The sequence below is a fragment of the Eretmochelys imbricata genome, chromosome 2 (genome assembly GCF_965152235.1).
Source record: "Eretmochelys imbricata isolate rEreImb1 chromosome 2, rEreImb1.hap1, whole genome shotgun sequence".
Classification (NCBI taxonomy): domain Eukaryota; kingdom Metazoa; phylum Chordata; order Testudines; family Cheloniidae; genus Eretmochelys; species Eretmochelys imbricata.
In genome coordinates this window covers 22255268-22274671 of record NC_135573.1, presented here as the reverse complement: position 1 = coordinate 22274671, position 19404 = coordinate 22255268, and the positions used below count along the sequence as shown (strand labels likewise).

The following is a 19404-nucleotide window of genomic DNA, read 5'->3' as shown; positions in this document are numbered from 1 at the left end:
CTTGGACAGAACAGATGAGACTTTGCATTCACTGAAGGACTCGTGTGTGTTGGGGATTTATACCCAAACCAAAGGGTATTTTACTGGTTAGCACCAGCAATACCTGTCCCAGCGGTATTTCTGGCAGACAGCATGTCGGGGCAGACAGAAGGACCATCCTAGAAAGGGGAATAAGTCATACAGGAGAAGACCACCTGGGTCTAACTTTTAATCAGCCAGTCTGTCCTCCTTCAACTTTTGTCAAGCAGCAGTTTTGACTGTCAGATCAAGAGCAGCATTCCAGTTGTGAACTTGCAGCTGTTCGGGGATGGCCTTTCTCACTTCCACAGTGCTTGGGAAGCTATGACCACAGACAAATGGGTCTTCAGCACTGTGGGATCAGGTTATGCCATTCAATTTCTCTCCATTTCCCACATTGTGCCCCGTCCTCCACCCTATCCCTTTTCATGGACCCCTCTCACAAGTCACTGCATCTCCAGCAGCTGTGGACTCTGCAGGATTTGGGGGCCATAGAAGAAGTCCCTCTACAATATCAGGGGAAAAGATTCTACTCGCAGTATTTCCTGAGACCTATTCTTGATCTTAGGGGTCTCAACAGGTGCATCAAGTACATGAGATTCCACATGATTATCCTAGCTACTATCCTCCCCCAAATGACTAGTTTGATGCCCTAGATGTTGAAGATGACTGTTTCAGTGTGGCTGTTTTTGAGATTTGTAGTTGCAGGGGCAGCATTATCAAGACATGGTTCTCCCCTGTAGCTCCTTGAGTTTTTACCAAATGCATGGCTATAGTAGTAGCACATCCCAGGAGAAGAGGAATACATGTTTTTCCCTACCTGCACAATTGGTTGGTGAGGGGCAAGTCCAGAGACCAATTGCTCAGCTATGTCCGGTTCACTCTGCATCTTTTTAGTCATCTAGGTCTAATAATAAATAAAGCAAAATCAACTTTAGTACCACACAAAACTTAGTACATTGGGGCCCTACTAGATTGTACGAGTGCAAGGGTATTCCTGCCAGGGGAACGATTTCAGATAATTGTTGTTTCTGTCTGTCCCTCCAAGTTTACCCTTCTTCCATAATTTGGGTATGCCTGAAGTTATTGGATCTTATGGCCATGTGTATTTACATGGTCCAGGGTACGAGACTACATCTTCGTCATCTTCAGGTTTGGCTTAAGCTGGTGTATCACCTACATTTTTAGTAGCTGGACACCCTGGTGCGAGTGCTGCCACCCATCCTGCAGTCCATCAAGTGGTGGAGGAACCAAATCAATGTTTGCAGAGGTGTTCCTTCATCTGTTCTCCATGGATCATAACATTAGTGATCCCTCTGCCATAGGTTGGGGAACATATCTGGAGATTTTGAAAGTTCAGGGAGTGTGGACAGATAGGAATATTTCCTTCCTATCAACATCCTGTAGCACTGAGCCATTTACAATGCAGGCTGGGCCTTTCGGTCACACATCAGACACAGAGGTTCATATACTCACTGACAATACCACTGTGGTGTACTATGTGAACAAACAAGGGTCCTCACTCCAACCAGCTTTGTCAGAAGATAGTAAAGTTTTGGCATTTTGCATCAGGGAGAACAACATACCCACAGCAGCTCACCTACTGGGGATGAGGAATTGCTAATGTGATCACCTCAGCAAAGTGTTTTCTCAGAATCATGAGTTGTCTCTGAAGAACAGTGTGTTAAGGTCCGTCTTCGGAGTATGGGGCATTCCAGCTATCAACCTGTTTGCAACAAAAGACCACAAGAAGTGCCCATTAGTTTTGCTCCCAGGTGGGCCTCAGTCCAAGATCCTTGACAGATCCCTTCCACCTGAATTGGGGATTGGCACTCGTATGCCTTTCCTTGGGATTTCTGTCATCACACAGGTTGTTTTCAAACTGAAGTTGGATCATGCAAGACTGATTCTCATTGCACCAGCTTGGCCAAGGCAGTGCTGGTTCTCTGATTTCCTCTGATTCCCTCAACTGCTCATATCTCTTTATCCTGACCTACTGAACATTGTCAGATTTGGCATCCAATATTGAACAGCCTGCTCCTTGCGGTGTGGATGCTGTACAGTTTGATGAAGAGAAGGAATGATATTTGGAAGCTGTTTGACAAGTTTGGCTTAAGAGTAGAAAGCCATCTTCTAGGGCTACTATTTGGCCAAGTGGAAATGATTTTCAGTTTGATTGCTAGCTCGGGGAGTTCAGCTGCTACTGGCCTATATTCAGGACATTTTGAAGTACCTGCTATGCCTTCAATCATTTGGTCTTTCTATCAGTTCATTGAGGGTTCGCTTAGCAATGATCTCAGCATTTTTCATCTGCCCATCCAAGGGAAGTCAGTTTTTATGAACTCCATGGTAATGGGATTTCTGAGAAGAGTCAGTCATCTCCACCGACCTGTGAACGGGCCAATTCCCTTGTGGTACCATAATGTATGTTTAGCTGCCCTGATGGGGCCTCTATTTGAGCCTCTGATAGCCTTTTCTCAGTCCCTTTCTGTGCCAGAAGGCAGCTTTCCTTGTTGCAATAACATCCACAAGAAGAATAAGTAAGCTGCAGGGTTTATTACTGGAGCCCTCATATACATGTTTTTTCAAAGACTAAGTGTAGCTGGGGCCACATCCAAAATTTTTTTCAAAAATTATTTCACAGCTTCACCTTAACCAAGTGATTTACTTACCAGTGTTCTTTCCTAAACTGCATTCAAATGCACATGACCAATGACTTCACATGTTGGATGTGAGACAGTACTTGGCATTTTACCTAGAGAGGACAGTCTTTTCGGACATTTCCTTGACTTTTTATTTCCTGTGCGGATTGAATGAAGGGTCAAGTGGTTTCTGTGCAGATAATTTCCAGATGGATAACTTCCTGCATTACTACAGTTTATGGAGTAGATCAATCTGCATCCCCACAGACATTACGGACTCATTTAATGAGAGCCCAAGTGTTATCGATTGCATTTTTCAGCAATGTTTCAATATTGGACATTTGTCAGGCTGTGATATGGATTCTGTACGTACTTTTACCAAACATTATTTAGTTACCACAGCATCTCTGTCAGATACAAACTTCGTGAAGACAGTGCTATAATCATTATTTAAATAGACTTCAAGTCCCACATCTGATTACTGCTTGTGAGTTGCCTGAGTAGAATACACAACTACAACCACTGACATAAAAAATGACTACTTATCAGTTCTGTAATTGCTGTTCTTTGAGATGTATTTCAGACTTGTATTTCACAACCCACCCTCCTTTTCCTCTGCATCGAAGTCTCTGCTCTTGACATTCGGTGGGATGGAACTGTGGGGGGTCAGTTGCTGGGGAGGGGCTAATGGCCAAAGGGCACAAGTACCATCTTTATGGGTACAGCTAGGCAAAGTTCTTCGGCTTTGGTGCATTGGGCACGCACTCGCATCTGAGTGGAATACATGTCTGCACCCACACCTTGAAGAACAAATAACCATTTTTCTTTAATATTAGATATTGACTCTTGAAATTCACTGAGTAGGAAACTCTTCTTCATATGGTCAAGTAGGCAGTGAGGTATAAGTTATGCTTCTCTGTCAGAGACCAAGTTCAGGCATAGATTTGAAATACTGCTTTGTAGTAGTACATCAGTATGCCAGGGTATCCTTGAATACTTCCAGGATTCCAGGTGCTAGATATAATCCTTTGCTGGCCAAAACATTGGCATTGGCCACCTCCATAGCATTGAGTAAAAAGCAACATAGCAGCTAGTTTTTTATGTATTCCATTTTCTCTGACCTATGTTTTTGCTCCTTAGTAAGCAGACTAGATGCCAATTTAACTTTATATTTTAATGGTTTGTTATAAAACATCTAGAACATAGTCACAAATACATGTTTAAGATACTGAGTTAGCTTAAACAGTCAAAAGCCAAGCTGCTTAATGTTAAAAGTTCAACTCTGAAAAACCGGCCTGTAAAAATAATGTATCTCCTTATTCTAGTGACAGACTAGACGCTTCTACTTTCAACCTGAAGAACCAACACATCTCGGGGAAAGAACTGGATTCTTTTCTGATTCATATGTTAGAATTGTTACTGGTTGTGTATGTTCCTTTTCTAGCTGTATTCAAAGTGTCTTTTGATGCTTTTTAATGTAGGTTTTCCTTTGGATCTCTTACGATGTGAGAGTTTGCTGGGCTTGGATCCTGCAACCTGCAGTAGAGTTCTAAACAAAAACTACACACTACTTGTCTCCATGGCGCCGCTCACCAATGAAATTCGACCCATCAGCAGCTGTACCCCCCAGGTGAAAATCCACTTTGAAAGGAATCTGAGTCTGTGATATTATTGCACTTCATTTTTGAATTAATACTTTTAACATAAAAGCAGTTTTCTTTGGATCTTTTTCATAGAAACTACCTTCATTAGAATTTTTTGCTCTAAATGATTTTGCACATAAAACCGTATTATTATATTACAATTGTTTCATGAAAATCAGAGTTTAGTGAGGTATAATGTGCATATTTATTAAGCTGAATTTATTTACTAAATGTCTGCGTAGTAATTATCTCTCTAGTTAAAAAGTTCTGTGACAGATGTTCCTTTATATATATATTTAACGTTTTGAATTCATGTTCTTAGAACTCGTGAGCCCTTTGGAAATAAAGTCTTCTACTCTCTTATCAGTTTTCAGAGTAGCAGCCATGATAGTCTGTATCCGCAAAAAGAACAGGAGTATTTGTGGCATCTTAGAGACTAACAAATTTATTTGAGCATAAGCTTTCGTGGGCTACAGCCCACTTCATCGGATGCCTAGAATGGAACATATATAGTAAGAAGATTATATTTATAAATAAAAAATGCCAGGAAACAAAATAAATATTTTGCATCCTCTAGAAGAGATATTATTTTAGAACCTACTTCACTACCCTGTACTCATGTTGAGTAGCACATAGTAAGATACTGTGCCATAACAATAAGGGTGGTGTAATGAAGCCCTTAATTTATTCCCTAAAGTAGCACTCTCTATTCTGGCTGTCCCCTTTATCCCCGCCTCCCAGGCGTGCACGGCCCTTCTGCATGAGCCCCAGCGACCTGGAGCTGACGGCACGAGCTCTTTTAAAAAAGAAAAGAAAAGAAAAAGGGACACCGCTTTGCCTCCCTTGATGCATACCCGCATCTCCCTTGGGAGGCCCACCCCCTGGTTTGAGAACTGCTGGCTTAGAGCATCTTCATTAAAGCGCTACAGTGTTTTAATTGTTGACTTGCCATCACATGACACATTCTGTCAATTTTTCCCAAATGCTGGGGCATGTCCCCCGGGGGTGTCTGAAGAACTAAGTGTGGGGGGAGGCTGTAAGAAGATTTCTGATGTGTTCTCCAGGTTGTCAGCTTTCATTAAAAATAAATAACTAAAACAATCCTGAATGGTAAATAAATTAAGATGTATACCCCATTCACAACATATGCCAGGGCTGTGGGAGAAGGGGTGCCATAGGCTTAATTTTCCAGAAGGGGGATCAGCTTTCAATAATTTAGGAAAGTGCATTATATAATCATCTGTGAAGCTACTGTAACTTGCTTTCTGAGTTTTACTTGGTGTATTACTTAGCTTCACGTATCAGACCTCTGCAGTGAACGTTAGAATAGCAAAACGTACTGTGCGGTATAAATTAAAAGGGTAAGTAATGTCGTCAACTTGGTAACCAAATTCTATAAGACAGCCAGCTTGTTTACAGTATTGTGTTTGAGCAAGTGTCTAATCGGTGTGTATGTACTGTACCTTTAGCAAACTTTAACAAATCTAGCTTTCAAGCAAGAGTGTCCTTCCCATCTTCTGATATACCCAGGGAATGAAGGGACAGCTGAGTTGGAATCTTAAAACTTGGATTCACCATGTAATAGTGAGGTGTTGTAGCTGCTGGCCATGAGGCCAGTCTCATCTGCTTGTAAGGGTTACTATTTAAGTGTACCAAACTCTAGTAAAATAACAAAGTTCTGCTGTTTTTTCTTAACCTATAATTGTACTTGTAATAGTTGCAATTCAAATGATGCTTTTGCATTTTTTGATTGATCTTTCTTCAGCATATTGGACCAGCTATACCAGAAGTTAGCTCAGTTTGGTTCAAATTGTATATTTACCATATTACTGGTCAAGGACCACCATCCCTATTGCTGTCTAAAGGGACAAGGCTTAGAAAACTTCCAGATATTTTTCAGGTATGTTTATATGCTTTTTTTTCTTCTTTTTTCTCTCAAATGGAACCTGAATTTTCTCCCAACGAAGGAACTGTTCATTGCTTCTGTTGCTGTTTGTATCAGTGTTGTTCCAGCAAACTTGACGCTACTTTCCCTAGCTTTAATTTAATACATCATACTGCAGATCCTCTTAGTATGAAGTAAACACTTTAGATGGTGGTGGTGGTTGTTCAGGAGTACTATCTGGACACATAGGAGACTGCTGTAGCAGAAGACTTATGAGGAGCAAGCATATCTTTGCTGGGAAAGATTTAGGCTTCTACTCCAGAGTGCAAGGATTCTACCTTAGAGAATCAGATCTTCTCTCTTCTCCCTTCATCCCCCAAACAAAACAAAAAATAAAAATCTTTCACACGCGTGCTTCTCTCAGAGTCTGAGAAGATGGTTAAGACTATCCCCTTTATTCTGGAGACTGTTCGGGTCCTAGAACAGAGATTTTTTTTTTTAAGCACCTTGGAGATGTCTTCTGCAATTAGGATGACTGTATTCATACTGCTTTGGATTGATTAAAGGAGGTATGGCAGTTTTCTCCTACCATTTTGTCTGTGTCAAAGATGTTAAATGGAAAACACAATCCTGGTGGTGGAAGTTGCAATGGCCAAGGCAAACTTGGCTGAATTAAAATTATAGAATCTCCTCCTTGTCAAATATCAATTTAAACTGAGGTACAGGACTCTATATTCTTCATGTCCCCCTTTCCAAAGAGAATTGAAACATTTAAGAAACTGGCCTTGTGAGTGAGTGGAGATAGACAGAGAGATGCATGCATCCTTTGATGTAGCTACAGTAGCAATAGTTTCTGGCATCAGTGTTTGTAGACATCAGGAATGAAAACACAGAGATCTTGTTTTGCTCTATCTCCCTCATTTTATATTCCTATTTTTTGTTGTAAAATTGGCATGGGGAAAAGTCCTGTCTCAAAAATAAAGTACTAAAAGGTCAGGTGAGTGTGGATACCCAGTCCATAAAGAGGTTCTATAGTACTAACAAACTGGATCTTGAGTCTAGCTGTGAGGCCTAACCCGAAGCTTCAATGCTTCACAAATGTGTGGTGTGGCTTTTTTTTTTATATTTTTAAAAGCGCTCTATGTAGTTACTTTGTAAATTTCCTTATAGAATCAGATTTGAGGTTTGCTGGCATAGCGGATTTTCCTTGTACCAAATAGTCTCAAGTCCTATACCAATAAATTTTTTCTTGGGACATCTTATCTGTCTGCACACCCTTTTTTTGTTACCATGCAAAAATATTGTTGTTCTTGTTTCCACTATTGCTTGTTGTAGTGGCATTTTGTTAAAAATATACACTTTTTATCGAGAGACATTCCCAGGACTTTTTAATCTTCTGAAATGAGGCTCTCTCACAGTCGTATCTTTAGAGAAAAGGAAAGTGCTTCCATGTCATTATTTTTCTCTGAAGATATACTCCACATTGATAGAACACCATTATCATTTTGAGTACTGCTGGCAGATTTAAAGTTTCTCAGCACATATTCTTACCTTCCAAATTTATATGAGAATATTTTTATCTCCCCTTCTCAAGGAACATTGTGGTATCTGCACATTGTCACAAGTCTTTGCAGCAGATATATCCTGTTCGTACTAGCATGTTAGGAAACCCCCAACCTCAAAATTCTGCCTCCATCACTAGAAGGAGCATGAGCATAAAAGTGATGTTATAACACAATATAAAATGGTATATTACTGAAAATACTGGCAGTAATTTCCTAATTGTAATACGTTACTATTAGCCTAATGATTTAGCTTTTCACTTTTATATACTTGGACAATCAATTACTACTGCTTTTTATTTTGTTTCTTTCTTTTAGGGTTATGATCGCTTACTAATAACATCTTGGGGTCATGACCCAGGAGTAGTCCTAACTTCGAATGTATTGACAATGTTGAATGATGCTTTAACACATTCTGCCGTTCTAATTCAGGTACTTGATATGAATATGATAAAATGTACTTAATTTCAGTACATTTTTTTCTTATATGTAATGTACAGTAGAGGTGACTGAAAAAAAGTGACATATTTTTCAAAATTCTTCATTTTTTTTCAAAATTTTTAACTTAGAAAAATTTTGACCGGCTTTATTGTGTAGTTTGTTTATTACTGTGTCACTAAAATGTTGAACCAAAACCGTTGTGTGATTCATATACAGTTATATGGATTAAAACGTAGTCCATGTATTAAAATGTAGTCAACAAGTATGGTATGCATCACAATTGTGCTTTGTAGATGCCTGTTTTTTCAGAGTTCTATACTAAAAATTTTTTTATTGGTTTTCAGTTATTTCTTTCTGATCATATAATATTTGTATCTTAGTACAATTTTGTACTAACTTTTAGGGTGTTTTTGTACTCTTGCACAACTTTTTGTTCACAGACTTTCCTACAAACTGTATTCCAGACTCTTTTCTTATTATTTTAACTGTATTAACTCGGAAAGAAGGATAAGTTAAGCAACTTTAATAAAGAAAAGAGGTTTTCAAGTGAGATGGATTTGATGAGGTAGATACATGAAGGTTATTCAGATGTCGAGAGGCATATGAGAAGCACAGGCACGGGAACTAGGGATGCGGAAGGTGCTGCAGCACCCCCAGATTTCACTGTGAAAAGTTTGGTATGCTGTCAGAATGAAGCTAGCATTATTTCACAATTGTTGAGAATCCCATGTGGTGTGAGCAGGAATTGTACTTTTTTATATTGCTTTTGAGCACACAGGGTTTGCAGTTTCGTTAGATGGCTTTCAGCACCCCCACTGTAAAAAATGTTCCAGTGTCACTGATGAGAAGGCTCTTGAACCAAGGCTCTTGGACATCTGGGATTTGGGGAGGCCAAAAGAGAGGTGCAATATTAAAGACGAGAGAGATGAGGTCATAGACAAGAGTTTTGGCATAAGTGGGGCTAAGAGAGTGATGTACCTGAGCAATACTGCAAAGTGGTGAGATTCAGATTCACAAGTTAGGAGATGTGAGAAGGCAGTTTCAAGGTGAAGGAAAATACTAAGGTTATAGGCCAAAATGGTGTGTGATAAGAGGTAGTTTTGTTTGAAAATGTTCTCATCTAAGAAAAGCACCTCTTGAGAGACTACTTGGTGTTTAGGTCTTGTATCTAAATCAAAAACAGCTAAACATAATTCACTATTGCTTTTGGTGTGAAGAGCATTTCTATGGCTCTTCATAAACATCTGAAATGAAGGGTTCTTTAATGAAATTACTGACATTAACTACTACATTGGGTTTTTAAAAAAATATATAGGTATATTTGTCTTAAACGTTTTAGTAAAATAAATGCCATAGTATGGCATTGTGTATGAATCCTTTTTTTGTCTTTCATTGGTTTAGCTAAAATCTTTGAGATATAGAAAACAGCTGAAAGAAAAAGTAGTAACTCAAATAAGCGAGCATTTAGGATTACATTAAGTAACTTTCATACTGTATACCACCAAATGCTTCACCTGTAAGAGCCTTAGTGAAAAAGAAAAGCAATTATTTGAGCATTTCTGTGGATGAGGGTCTCCATTGCTGTGATGCCACTTTGAAACTAACAATGACGCTAAACTTTGTAGTTATGATTAGTAAAACACAAAGCTAACTGTTCCTCTTTTATTACATTTTAACTTTGAGTTGCTTACATTAATATTTGTTTAAAATTACTAACCACAATCTTCAGTATATAAGCGTCTTATCTGGTCTACTTGTTTGTTACATTAGCGTTACCAATCTGGCCTTTCTTAAACAAAAGAGAACAAGTAGAACTAAGAAATTAATGCAAGCTCTAGTAGTATATATGGATTTCTTTCCCTGACTTCAATTTCTTGGTGTTCAGGGACATGGCATGCACGGAATGGGGGAAACTATGCATATTCCTTTCCCATTTGAGGAAGCAGAACAGCAAGGAGGTAACTGTCTTTAATGTGAATTCTGCAAAAAGACTTCAGTGCTATTGTACAATTACCTTGTATGGAGAGGCTAAACTAAATATATTGATGCCCACTTTCTAATAGCAGAGGATTACAATGTTACTAGCTATTGATTAAACTTGGAAGAGAAAATTGAAGGGATCCTTACATAGTGTCCACAGGGTGCTGCTGTAAATGTAGAGGAAGATAGTCTTATTGTGAGCATTACCCCAACTTCCAATTAATTTACTGGCCCTCTTTCTTTCCCTGCATAAACTTACTGGGACAACACCAGCTTTTATTGCCCATCATTGGTTGTACATGCACCTCCTTGCTGCTCTTTGTGTTGCATGCAAGTTTATTGAAAAAACTTTTAAATCTACCTTATTCTCCACAAGACTCGTCACTCCTGTGTTGCCTACAGAACACTGCCAGATGAAAACATCTAGGCAGATGGTGAGCTCCTAGTTGTGCATTCAGCTAAACTATCTTGACTATTACTCTGGAGCATGACTGTAATACAGAAAATAAAAAATTGAACACAGCGGTTTTTTTGTTTTTTTTTTTTTAAAAAGCTCCAAGTTAATGATGTCCTTTTTAAATTTCCTAATCTTCACTTTCAAGGTCTGCACAAGCACAATTACTTTTAGTGAAGCAGAAATTTACTGATTGTGAAGTGCTTCTTAAACTTGTCTTAGTCAATCATTTTGAAGTTTAAAGGGGGTGGAGAGGAAGATGATGGCCATGTACAGTAGAACCTCAAAGATACGAACACCAGAGTTATGGACTTACAGGTCAACCGGATACCCTGTGGACCCAGAAGTAATCAGACAGACAGCAAATACTTTACTGCCTTGGGGCTTTAGCCCTGGGGCTCAGGGCTTCAGCCCCACAGGGAAGTGCCGGTTTCAGCCCCAGTGCTTTTCCCCCATAGCTAAAGCTCCGAGCCCCAGCTCCCCCCGCCCCCCCCCCCCCGAAACCGGGAGCAGAACTGTGGGGAGCCCCAAGCCCCAGCGTCCTCTTCTCCCCCCCTCTTCCCGCCCCCCTCCCCCCGGGCAGAAGCCAGGAACAGAGCCGCGGGGCTGAAGCTCTGGCATCCATCCTGGGACAGAAGCCCCGAACCCTGGTCCCCCCACAAGGCTGAAACTGGGAGTGGAGCTGCAGGGCCTGAAGCCTCGAGCCCCTGAACTCCCTCCACGTCTAAATTCCTGAGCCCTGGTGCTCCTGAGGGTCAGAAGCTTTGGCACACCTCTACGGCTGCAGCCCCAGTCCCCCGCTGCAATCCCCCGCCCCTCCCAGTGGCTGAAATTCGTAATGTCTTGTTCAGAGTTACGGACAACCTCCATTCCCAAGTACAAAGTATGAGATTTAACACCTGAAACTGTAGATTGGTGCTGGACAAAATACAAACCAGCATAAACCATCCATTAGTTTCCTGATCTGAGTCTAAATCCAGTTTATTGTTTTAGGTTTACAATGAGCTATTTCCTACATTCACTTCTCCTCCTTTTGGTCTTTGGCAAAGTGGCCCACATCCTTTCACCTTGATCCTCAAGTGAAAAGTTTTGAGCTGAAAACCGGAGGGGTCTTTCTCACTCCCCCTTTCTCGTTCTGGGTTTTGACATCTAGCTGTTGATGCCAGTAGTTCCTCCATGACCAGACTCAAAACCTGGGAGCACTGCAGTATTATCTTGTGCTTCATAACGTACCTCACATAAACTCTGGGCCAAAGTACTGTGGAAGATCCAGATTGCATCTTAGTGGAAGAGATGGACATCAGTGAGGCCCAGCACTGAAATTGCTGCACTCTGCCATCTAGCTGAAGGTGTGGGGAAAATGGTACCCACTAATTCTTGCATTCTCTCTTCCCTCCTTGCCACTGTATCTTAAGGTACTATGTTGTTTTTGGAATGGGGAAGAAGAAGCGATCCATTTACCCAGTTTCCCATATCATACCCACCATCATGATATCTGAACCTAGGAGCTACAGAAGAAAGGGAAATCTCCAAATGCCTAAATGAACCGCCATCAGAAGTCTAGCCCTGACTTCCTGGATATTAACTGTAGTGGTGCTATGGTTGCTCTACTACCTTCTTGCAGTGAGGCAAAGGCAAACTTGTGTGCTTCTTTTCTCTGCTAGACTTCTCTCGTGTGAATATGGGTGTTCATAAAGCATTGAGAGTATTAAGCGACAAAGTGGATTTGCAGCATTTTTGTGGATATGTTACCATGTTGAATCCTTCCAGTCGACAAACAAACAGAAAGCTGAGTGATGCTTCTGATGGAAAAGGTTAGTCAGCAGTGAAGACTATTGGTCTTTGGCGGTCAATTTCTTTGAATTCATATGCCCCTTTTAAACAAAAATCAAGGTGTATAAATTTATTGTTTAGAATATAGAAATAAGTACAAAACAAAATCTTCTCTTAAAACCATCAGCTCTTTAATGTTTTATTTTGAAAACAAAACTCTATTTAAGTAGAAGCGATGGAGATCCCTAGTTTCCTTTGATTATTTTAGTGTCAAACCAGATCCAAGTAAGATCCTTGTGTTTTTCTTTATTCCTTTATGCCATGCATCTAGATTACTGTCCTTAGGTAAATAGTTTGAGGTACTTTGTGTTCATTATCAATACATCACATATGAGTAAAATTTATATATTCTGTACATCAGGAGGTAACTAAGCTTATGTTCATCTAAATATTATTAAATATCTTAAATTTAGGTGAGCTTGAATTGGCATCAGGATCTGATGTAAATGGGAGCACAGAATCATTTGAAATTGTTGTTGAAGACACATCTGTGGATTCTGCAGCTAAGCAAAGTCCTGAAGGTAAGATCTTACAAATGACCTATATTATTTACTGGAAGATAAAATCTCCCTTAGATATTTCTGTCCAGTCAGAAATCTAGTATTAAAGTATCTAAACACATAATACAAGCATTGCCTAATGTCTCTAGTGCTGTGTTTTAAGCAAATAGTACACATTAAAAAAAAACTTAATGTATTTGACACATTGTTGTATGGATAGTGCAATACTGTTAATATGTTTTAATGCAGACCTCAGAAAGAATCGTTGTTTGGCTCAGAATTGCTTGAAGTGTTCTGTCTTGTAAATACTGTGTAAGTTTTATAAAGAATGGGAGATAGGAACCTTTTGGTACAGTTTAGTTACTGACTCAATTTTTATTTTTTTAGGGAGAGAACTGATCCGGGGTTAAATTTTCAGGGTCAATTTACTGTTCTCTTCAGAAAACATTTTAGTCTCTTGTTTATATCTTGTAGTTCCCACAACAGAACTGGAATGGGTTCCCCTGGAATTATGCTTTGGAATTCCACTGTTTAGCTCGGAATTAAACCGGAAAGTCTGCAGAAAAATTGCTACCCATGGACTATGTAGAAAAGAAAGGTGAGGTTTCTTTTGCACAGCCATTGTGTGCAGAACTTATCTGTGCTTTGGCAATGCAATAAATTAAAGTTTGAAACTGTAGTACTGTATCATGTTATTAAATTGTAGGAGTCACTTTTAGGCTCCAAGATACTTGCTGTAATATACATTCCCATAGCTCATTGATCATAGCTCAAGCCCTAGGAATATTTGGCTGCTATTGTCAGCATGGGCATCATACCATAATATATGGCAGTGGTTCTCAGACTAGGGCCGCTGCTTGTTCAGGGAAAGCCCCTGGCAGGCTGGGCCGGTTTGTTTACCTGCTGCGTCTGCAGGTTCGGCTGATCGCGGCTCCCACTGGCCGCAGTTCGCCGCTCCAGGCTAGTGGGGGCTGCGGGAAGCGGCACGGGCCGAGGGATGTGCTGGCCGCCCTTCCTGCAGCCCTCATGGGCCTGGAGGGGCAAACCGCGGCCAGTGGGAGCTGCGATCGACTGAACCTGTAGACGCGACAGGTAAACAAACCGGCCCGGCCTGGCAGGGGCTTTCCCTGAGCAAGCAGCGGCCCTAGTTTGAGAACCACTGATGTATGTGGTGTATGAGCGGAGACTAGCCTACTTAAAATCATGCCTTGCAATCTGTCTTTATTGTAGATTAAACTTCACATTGCAATTGATTAATAAAGCAAAATGTTTTTTGAAAGGAATTTTATTTTACTTTGGAGACGATGGGAAATGGGATTTCTGATGGTAATTTTTTCATCTCTTGTTCAATGAGGTCTCTGACAGACAATTTAATTGCAACAGTTTCACTGAAATGCAGCACCTTTGATTAGATTATATTTCTTAAATTAATGGTGGCTTCTCTATGTGTGAATAAATATAGTCCTTTGTAGAGGGAAAGGGCAGAGGGAAGTAGCCATAGAGAGCCTTTACACAAGCTATCCTCTCATCATCGAAATACCAGCAAAACTCAAATCCCGTAAGAGCTAATAATGTAGTAGCTTTACTGCGTTTGATTTTGGGAAGGCAGTTCTTATGCACTATAACAAAATCTTATGGACTTAAGTGATGGCCACTGATTTGTATTCGTCATTTCGAAGGTGGCTTTTCATTATAGTTCATCTTTTCTTGGCAAAATGTGTCTGATTTAGGGGCACAATTTTAGAGGCTGTGTTATGGCCATTTGAAAATGTGGCCCTAATAGCCTTCTGCGGTGAGGATCTTACAGGTAAATAGGTTGCTTGTCACCTTTTTTGGAGCTTTTTCTGTGTTGCATTTTAAGAAGTAACTTACGCTAAGAACCACTGTATAGCATACCTTTTTAGAACGGTCTAGCATAAGAAGCAAGAATAAAATTTAATATATTATTCATGCTTCATGTACATTATACATATTGAGTAAAACTTTCAACCACACCTTTTTATTATAGTAACAAATATAAATAGCTTCAGGAAATTGGATATTCACTTGTTGAATGGAACAAAACCCAGGCAGTTAAAAGCAGGGAGTGGGGGGTTGGAGTTTAGTTAGCAATTTACCTCTTCTACAATGATAGTATTACATTATTCTGTTTTATTTTAACAAGTGGTGTTAAGAACCATTAGAGCTGCTCTTAAGATCGTGAGCCTGGTATTCTAGTCCACTACAGTAACAATATGTATCAGCACACGTGCACTTTTTTAGACACCTGCTACGTTTTACAGCTTTTCCTTTTTTCATTTTGACAGCCTTCAAAAACTCTTGCATTCCAGTAGAAAGCTGTCTCTACAGGTTCTTAACTTTGTTTATTCATTCCAGGTAAGGGAAAAAAATCAAAATGTAGGAACTTCTGCATGGTCTGTCTTTTGGTTTTGGCTTTTTTGTGAAATGTTGTGTAGAAGTTTGTAGCTTATTCATTTTTTAATTATAGAGCTATTAAAGACATTGTCATATTAAAAATCTCATTATTTTCTGAATTTTCATTGAAATAAGAGGGGAAAATACCATTGTTTGGTTTTATACTTGGTATGTTATCACTGCTCTGCTCCGTATATAATCAGTTTCCCCTGTTCTTTATGGGTTTTCACAGCAAAAGGAGAGAGAGAGATTTGAAACATGCTTATAACCTCCTAAATATTATTAAGGGACTCTGGGCAAGTGTAGCCTCAGGTGCTACTTAGTAATCTTCTAAATATCAAGTTGACCCGTATCCCTTTTAAGAGAAATATTTTTATTTAAAACTGTCATTGTTTGGTAATGAAATCTCATGTCCTAAATTTAGCCAAGTCTGAGTGATAGATGAAACATGCTGTTAAATTCTAGTTTTATTACTTGAAGAAGTCTGGTGTGTTTCTTCATGTAAACAATGTAGTGATGAGTTAATGTTAAAGAGAAAATGTGTAAAACTCTTGGCTATGTTTTGGAAGACTTTTTGTTTAAGCGCATTGATGTAGCATGTTTACCTTGGCATTTCCTCTACAATGCCTCAGCATTTCTACAGTTGCCATGTAAGCATCCAACTTGTTGAAATTCTATGATATGCACATGTGTATCCTCATATACAGTAGTTGACAAGTTCTTTCCTATGTCCGTTGGTACTTGTAAGGCGGTTGCAGCTGTCCCTCCATCCGTCTGGAAGAGAGGCCACACCCCCTTGCTACAAGCCCTCTGGAAGGGCACCGTTTGGGGGGAATTCGCACGGGGTCTCCGCCACTTGGCGGGGTAACACAGTAGTGAGTCTAGGGGCCATGGTCCTCCGACTGGCCAAGGCACCAAACAATTAGAGGGCTCTAGCCTACAATCAGGGTAGAGCAGCAATGTCTATAAGCCCTGGCCCTCAGACAGTGCGGGGCAGCAAAGAGGCTCTGGCTGATATTCAGAAAAGAGCAGTAACGAGTCTGTTAGCCCAGACCCTCAAACAGGATGGGGCAGCAAGTCTATATGCCAGGCCCTCAGACAGGGCACGGCAGCAAAGTCTGGACGCTCTGGCCTGTAGTCAGGACAGAGCAGTAAGCGCAAACAGGGTGGGGCAGCAAACAGTCGGGGGTCCTGGCTCTGGCGGACCGCCAACAAACGCAGGCCTCTTGGCCTATGGTGAGGAGGCTGCCACCCCAGGGGTAGGGTGGCAGGGGTAGGGGGATGTGGGCCCACCTGACTCCACCGTGTCCCAGCCCAGGGCCCTAACAGTGGCGGAGTGGTCCACCACTGGGTCAGTGGGGAAACCTGGCTGCAATACGTTGGCCAGCTGTCAGTCAGGAACACAACCGAACTACATTTGGCTCCCCTGGGCTACTTCCTACACTTCTGGGTCTCGGGGGTCATCGTCAGTCTCTCTGGGATAAACAGTTAATGGCAGCCCCAACAATTCCTTGGTGTCTCCAGCGACCGGCAGCTCTGGCAGTCTGTCCAGATCTCGGGTGCTGCAGCGCTTGCTGTTGGGTCTGAACTCCAGCAGCGGAGAAGAGACGTCTTTCTCCTCTGGAGGCTCCTCTCCATCTGTGCTGGAGGGCCCTGTCTGTTCAACTGATAGCTAAGGACCCTACGATTAGGCTGTTTGTTCTGACTGTCGCAGTTCCAAATCAAAAAGGCAGGGAGAAGTCAGTCGCTGCCAGCAGTGCCAAATGTTGTGGATCAGATTTATTGGTTTTGTCTGATTTGGATATGTCTTCTGCGGTTCAGTCTCTGAGACCTAAGTCTGTTCCGCATTTGGCTTCATGTTTCAGGATTACAGAGTTGAGCCCCTCTCCAGCTCTGATGATTCCTAAGCCTGTCAGACCAGCACCATTGCCTGTATTAACTCCAGTGCCAATGTCTGATCAGAAGAAGACTATTATTGTGCTGGCATGCTCTCAATATGACATCTGACTGTTGGTTGGATCTGAGTGAGTGATTGCTCAGAGCGAGAAGGAGGAAGCCTTCATTGGTTCTGAGGTCTAAATCCCTTTCACCTGAAAAAGGTAAAATGGAAGATATTGTGAGTCTTTTCACAGAGCCATCTTTGCCTCTCCCTCTTAAGACTCCTTGAGGATAGCCAAACAGATCCTTCTCAGCTTTTAGGCATCCTCCAGTGCCGTTGCTATCTCCGGTGAGATCAATAGTGGAATAGAGGTTGAATTCACGGTTGGAAGAGGATAGAGGGAGAGTTGAAAGGTCTCAATTGTCCATATTCATGCCATCTAAGTCTGGATTTCCTCAACCTCTTGGACAGTTTCTGCTGCCTCATCCTATGTATATGTTCCCAGGTCCCAATTATTGGAGAGACTGGCAGGTCTGTGGTCTTATTGGGCTGTGCTGCAAGAGTTCTTGAGTCATCCTCCGTATGGATGAAGTAGTGATATTCCAACTAATAAGGATCCATCTTCTGGGAAATTTTTGGATCTGATTCCACCGAATATGTCTGCAGCTCACATGGTGGTGCCTGATACTTTCTGAGTAAGAAAATGAAGAGTTACTTCCTCTTTTTGAGCATGGTTAGGTGGGTAAAAAATTTGAACCTGATATTTCACCTGATGAGCATGTTGGTGTTGCTTCTCTGTCTTCTCCTTCTGAGGATGCTTTACTATTTTATGAATTAATATATCGTATGAAATCTACTTTGAACTTGCCTTCAGTTGCTGTGGAAGTGGCATCACATCCAGTATTTGACATTCTTGGTGGTCCTTTCAGGAAGCGGATGTTTTTACGTATGTTGGAAGGTTTCTTGCAACCTGCTGAAGCAGTTTGGGCTACCCCGGCTTCTTGTCAGCTTATCTTTAAGAAAACTGACAAATTCTCTGAAGTACTGCATGAGGCATGTTCATATTTTCATACTCACCTGTGCCAAATTCCCTGCTGGTTGCAGCAGCCAGTAATAGATTCAGGTCTGATTAAGCCTGTTCGACTCCAGATAGGAGAGAGGGAGAAAAGGTCGGGTTTTTGTTTGTTTTTTTTGTTTTAGTGATTTAGGGTGACTAATTACTTGGCAGTAAATAACTTGTGCAAAAGTTACCAGATGATCAGAGGAGATAAGCTCAGGGAGAACAAGGGTTTCAAAAGCCAGCTCCTAAATGACCAAAGGAGTTAGTGAATAGGAGCAGAAAATGGGAATTTTGTGAGGGAGTTTAGAGAGGGAGTGTAAGAGGCCGCTCGCTACATGAAACAAACCTACTCTAAACTTAGGCCAATTCTCCCCCCGCCCCAAATAAAACCAAAAACCCTGCAAGAGTAAATATAATGCAGGCAGAAATCCAGCAGCAGAGTGGAGGCTATCCAGTTTATTGCACTGAATGCAGCGTGTATGAATATCTGTCTTGTGGGCAAGTGGCATTTTTGTGCAAGCAGCTCATGGGCCTCGGAGACACTGTAGAGACACTTGAGGCCAGAGTGGCTGAACTGGAAGAGCTAAGGGAGATGGAAGTACACAGACGAGACTTTCAGGGACACAGTAGAACAGTCCCACTCCCAGTCTGACAGCCTGTGTGCTGTTGAGGAGGATGAAAGTCTGAGTGGAGGAGAACATCTGGAGCCAAGGAAAACAATCCCTTAGTTAGGATGCGCCTTCCAGATGGTGTCATGGTATCCTCTTGCACTGAGGACACCCCTCCTAGGGAGAGATCCTGAGATACTAGGAAGAGCCAGGTAATAGCAATTCAGTTATTAGAAATATAGATAGTTGGGTTTGTGATGACTGGGAGAACCACATGATAAATTGTCTGCCGAGTGCAAAGTTGTAGATCTCCTGAGACATCTAGACAGACTTAAGGGGAGGAGCCAGTGGTTGTGATACACATAGGTACCGCTGACAAAGGGAAAGATAGAAGAGAGGTCTTGGAAACCAAATTTAGGCTGCTAGATAAGAAATCAAAGTCCAGAACCTCCATGGTAGCATTCTCTGAAATCCTTCCAGTTCC

The 19404-nt window shown here is 41.2% G+C and overlaps 1 protein-coding gene across 3 annotated transcripts in view; it reads left to right on the top strand.

Moving 5' to 3' along the window:
* Positions 1-19404, top strand: part of FAM91A1 (family with sequence similarity 91 member A1) — a 56590-nt gene that overhangs the window by 27352 nt on the left and 9834 nt on the right. For all 3 annotated transcript variants that reach the window (XM_077809822.1, XM_077809821.1, XM_077809820.1), the window contains exons 16-23: positions 4142-4290; positions 6069-6203; positions 8069-8182; positions 10077-10149; positions 12290-12439; positions 12872-12979; positions 13433-13556; positions 15265-15334. In XM_077809822.1, the coding sequence (XP_077665948.1) occupies positions 4142-4290; positions 6069-6203; positions 8069-8182; positions 10077-10149; positions 12290-12439; positions 12872-12979; positions 13433-13556; positions 15265-15334 (923 nt within the window). The remainder of the gene's footprint in view (positions 1-4141; positions 4291-6068; positions 6204-8068; positions 8183-10076; positions 10150-12289; positions 12440-12871; positions 12980-13432; positions 13557-15264; positions 15335-19404) is intronic.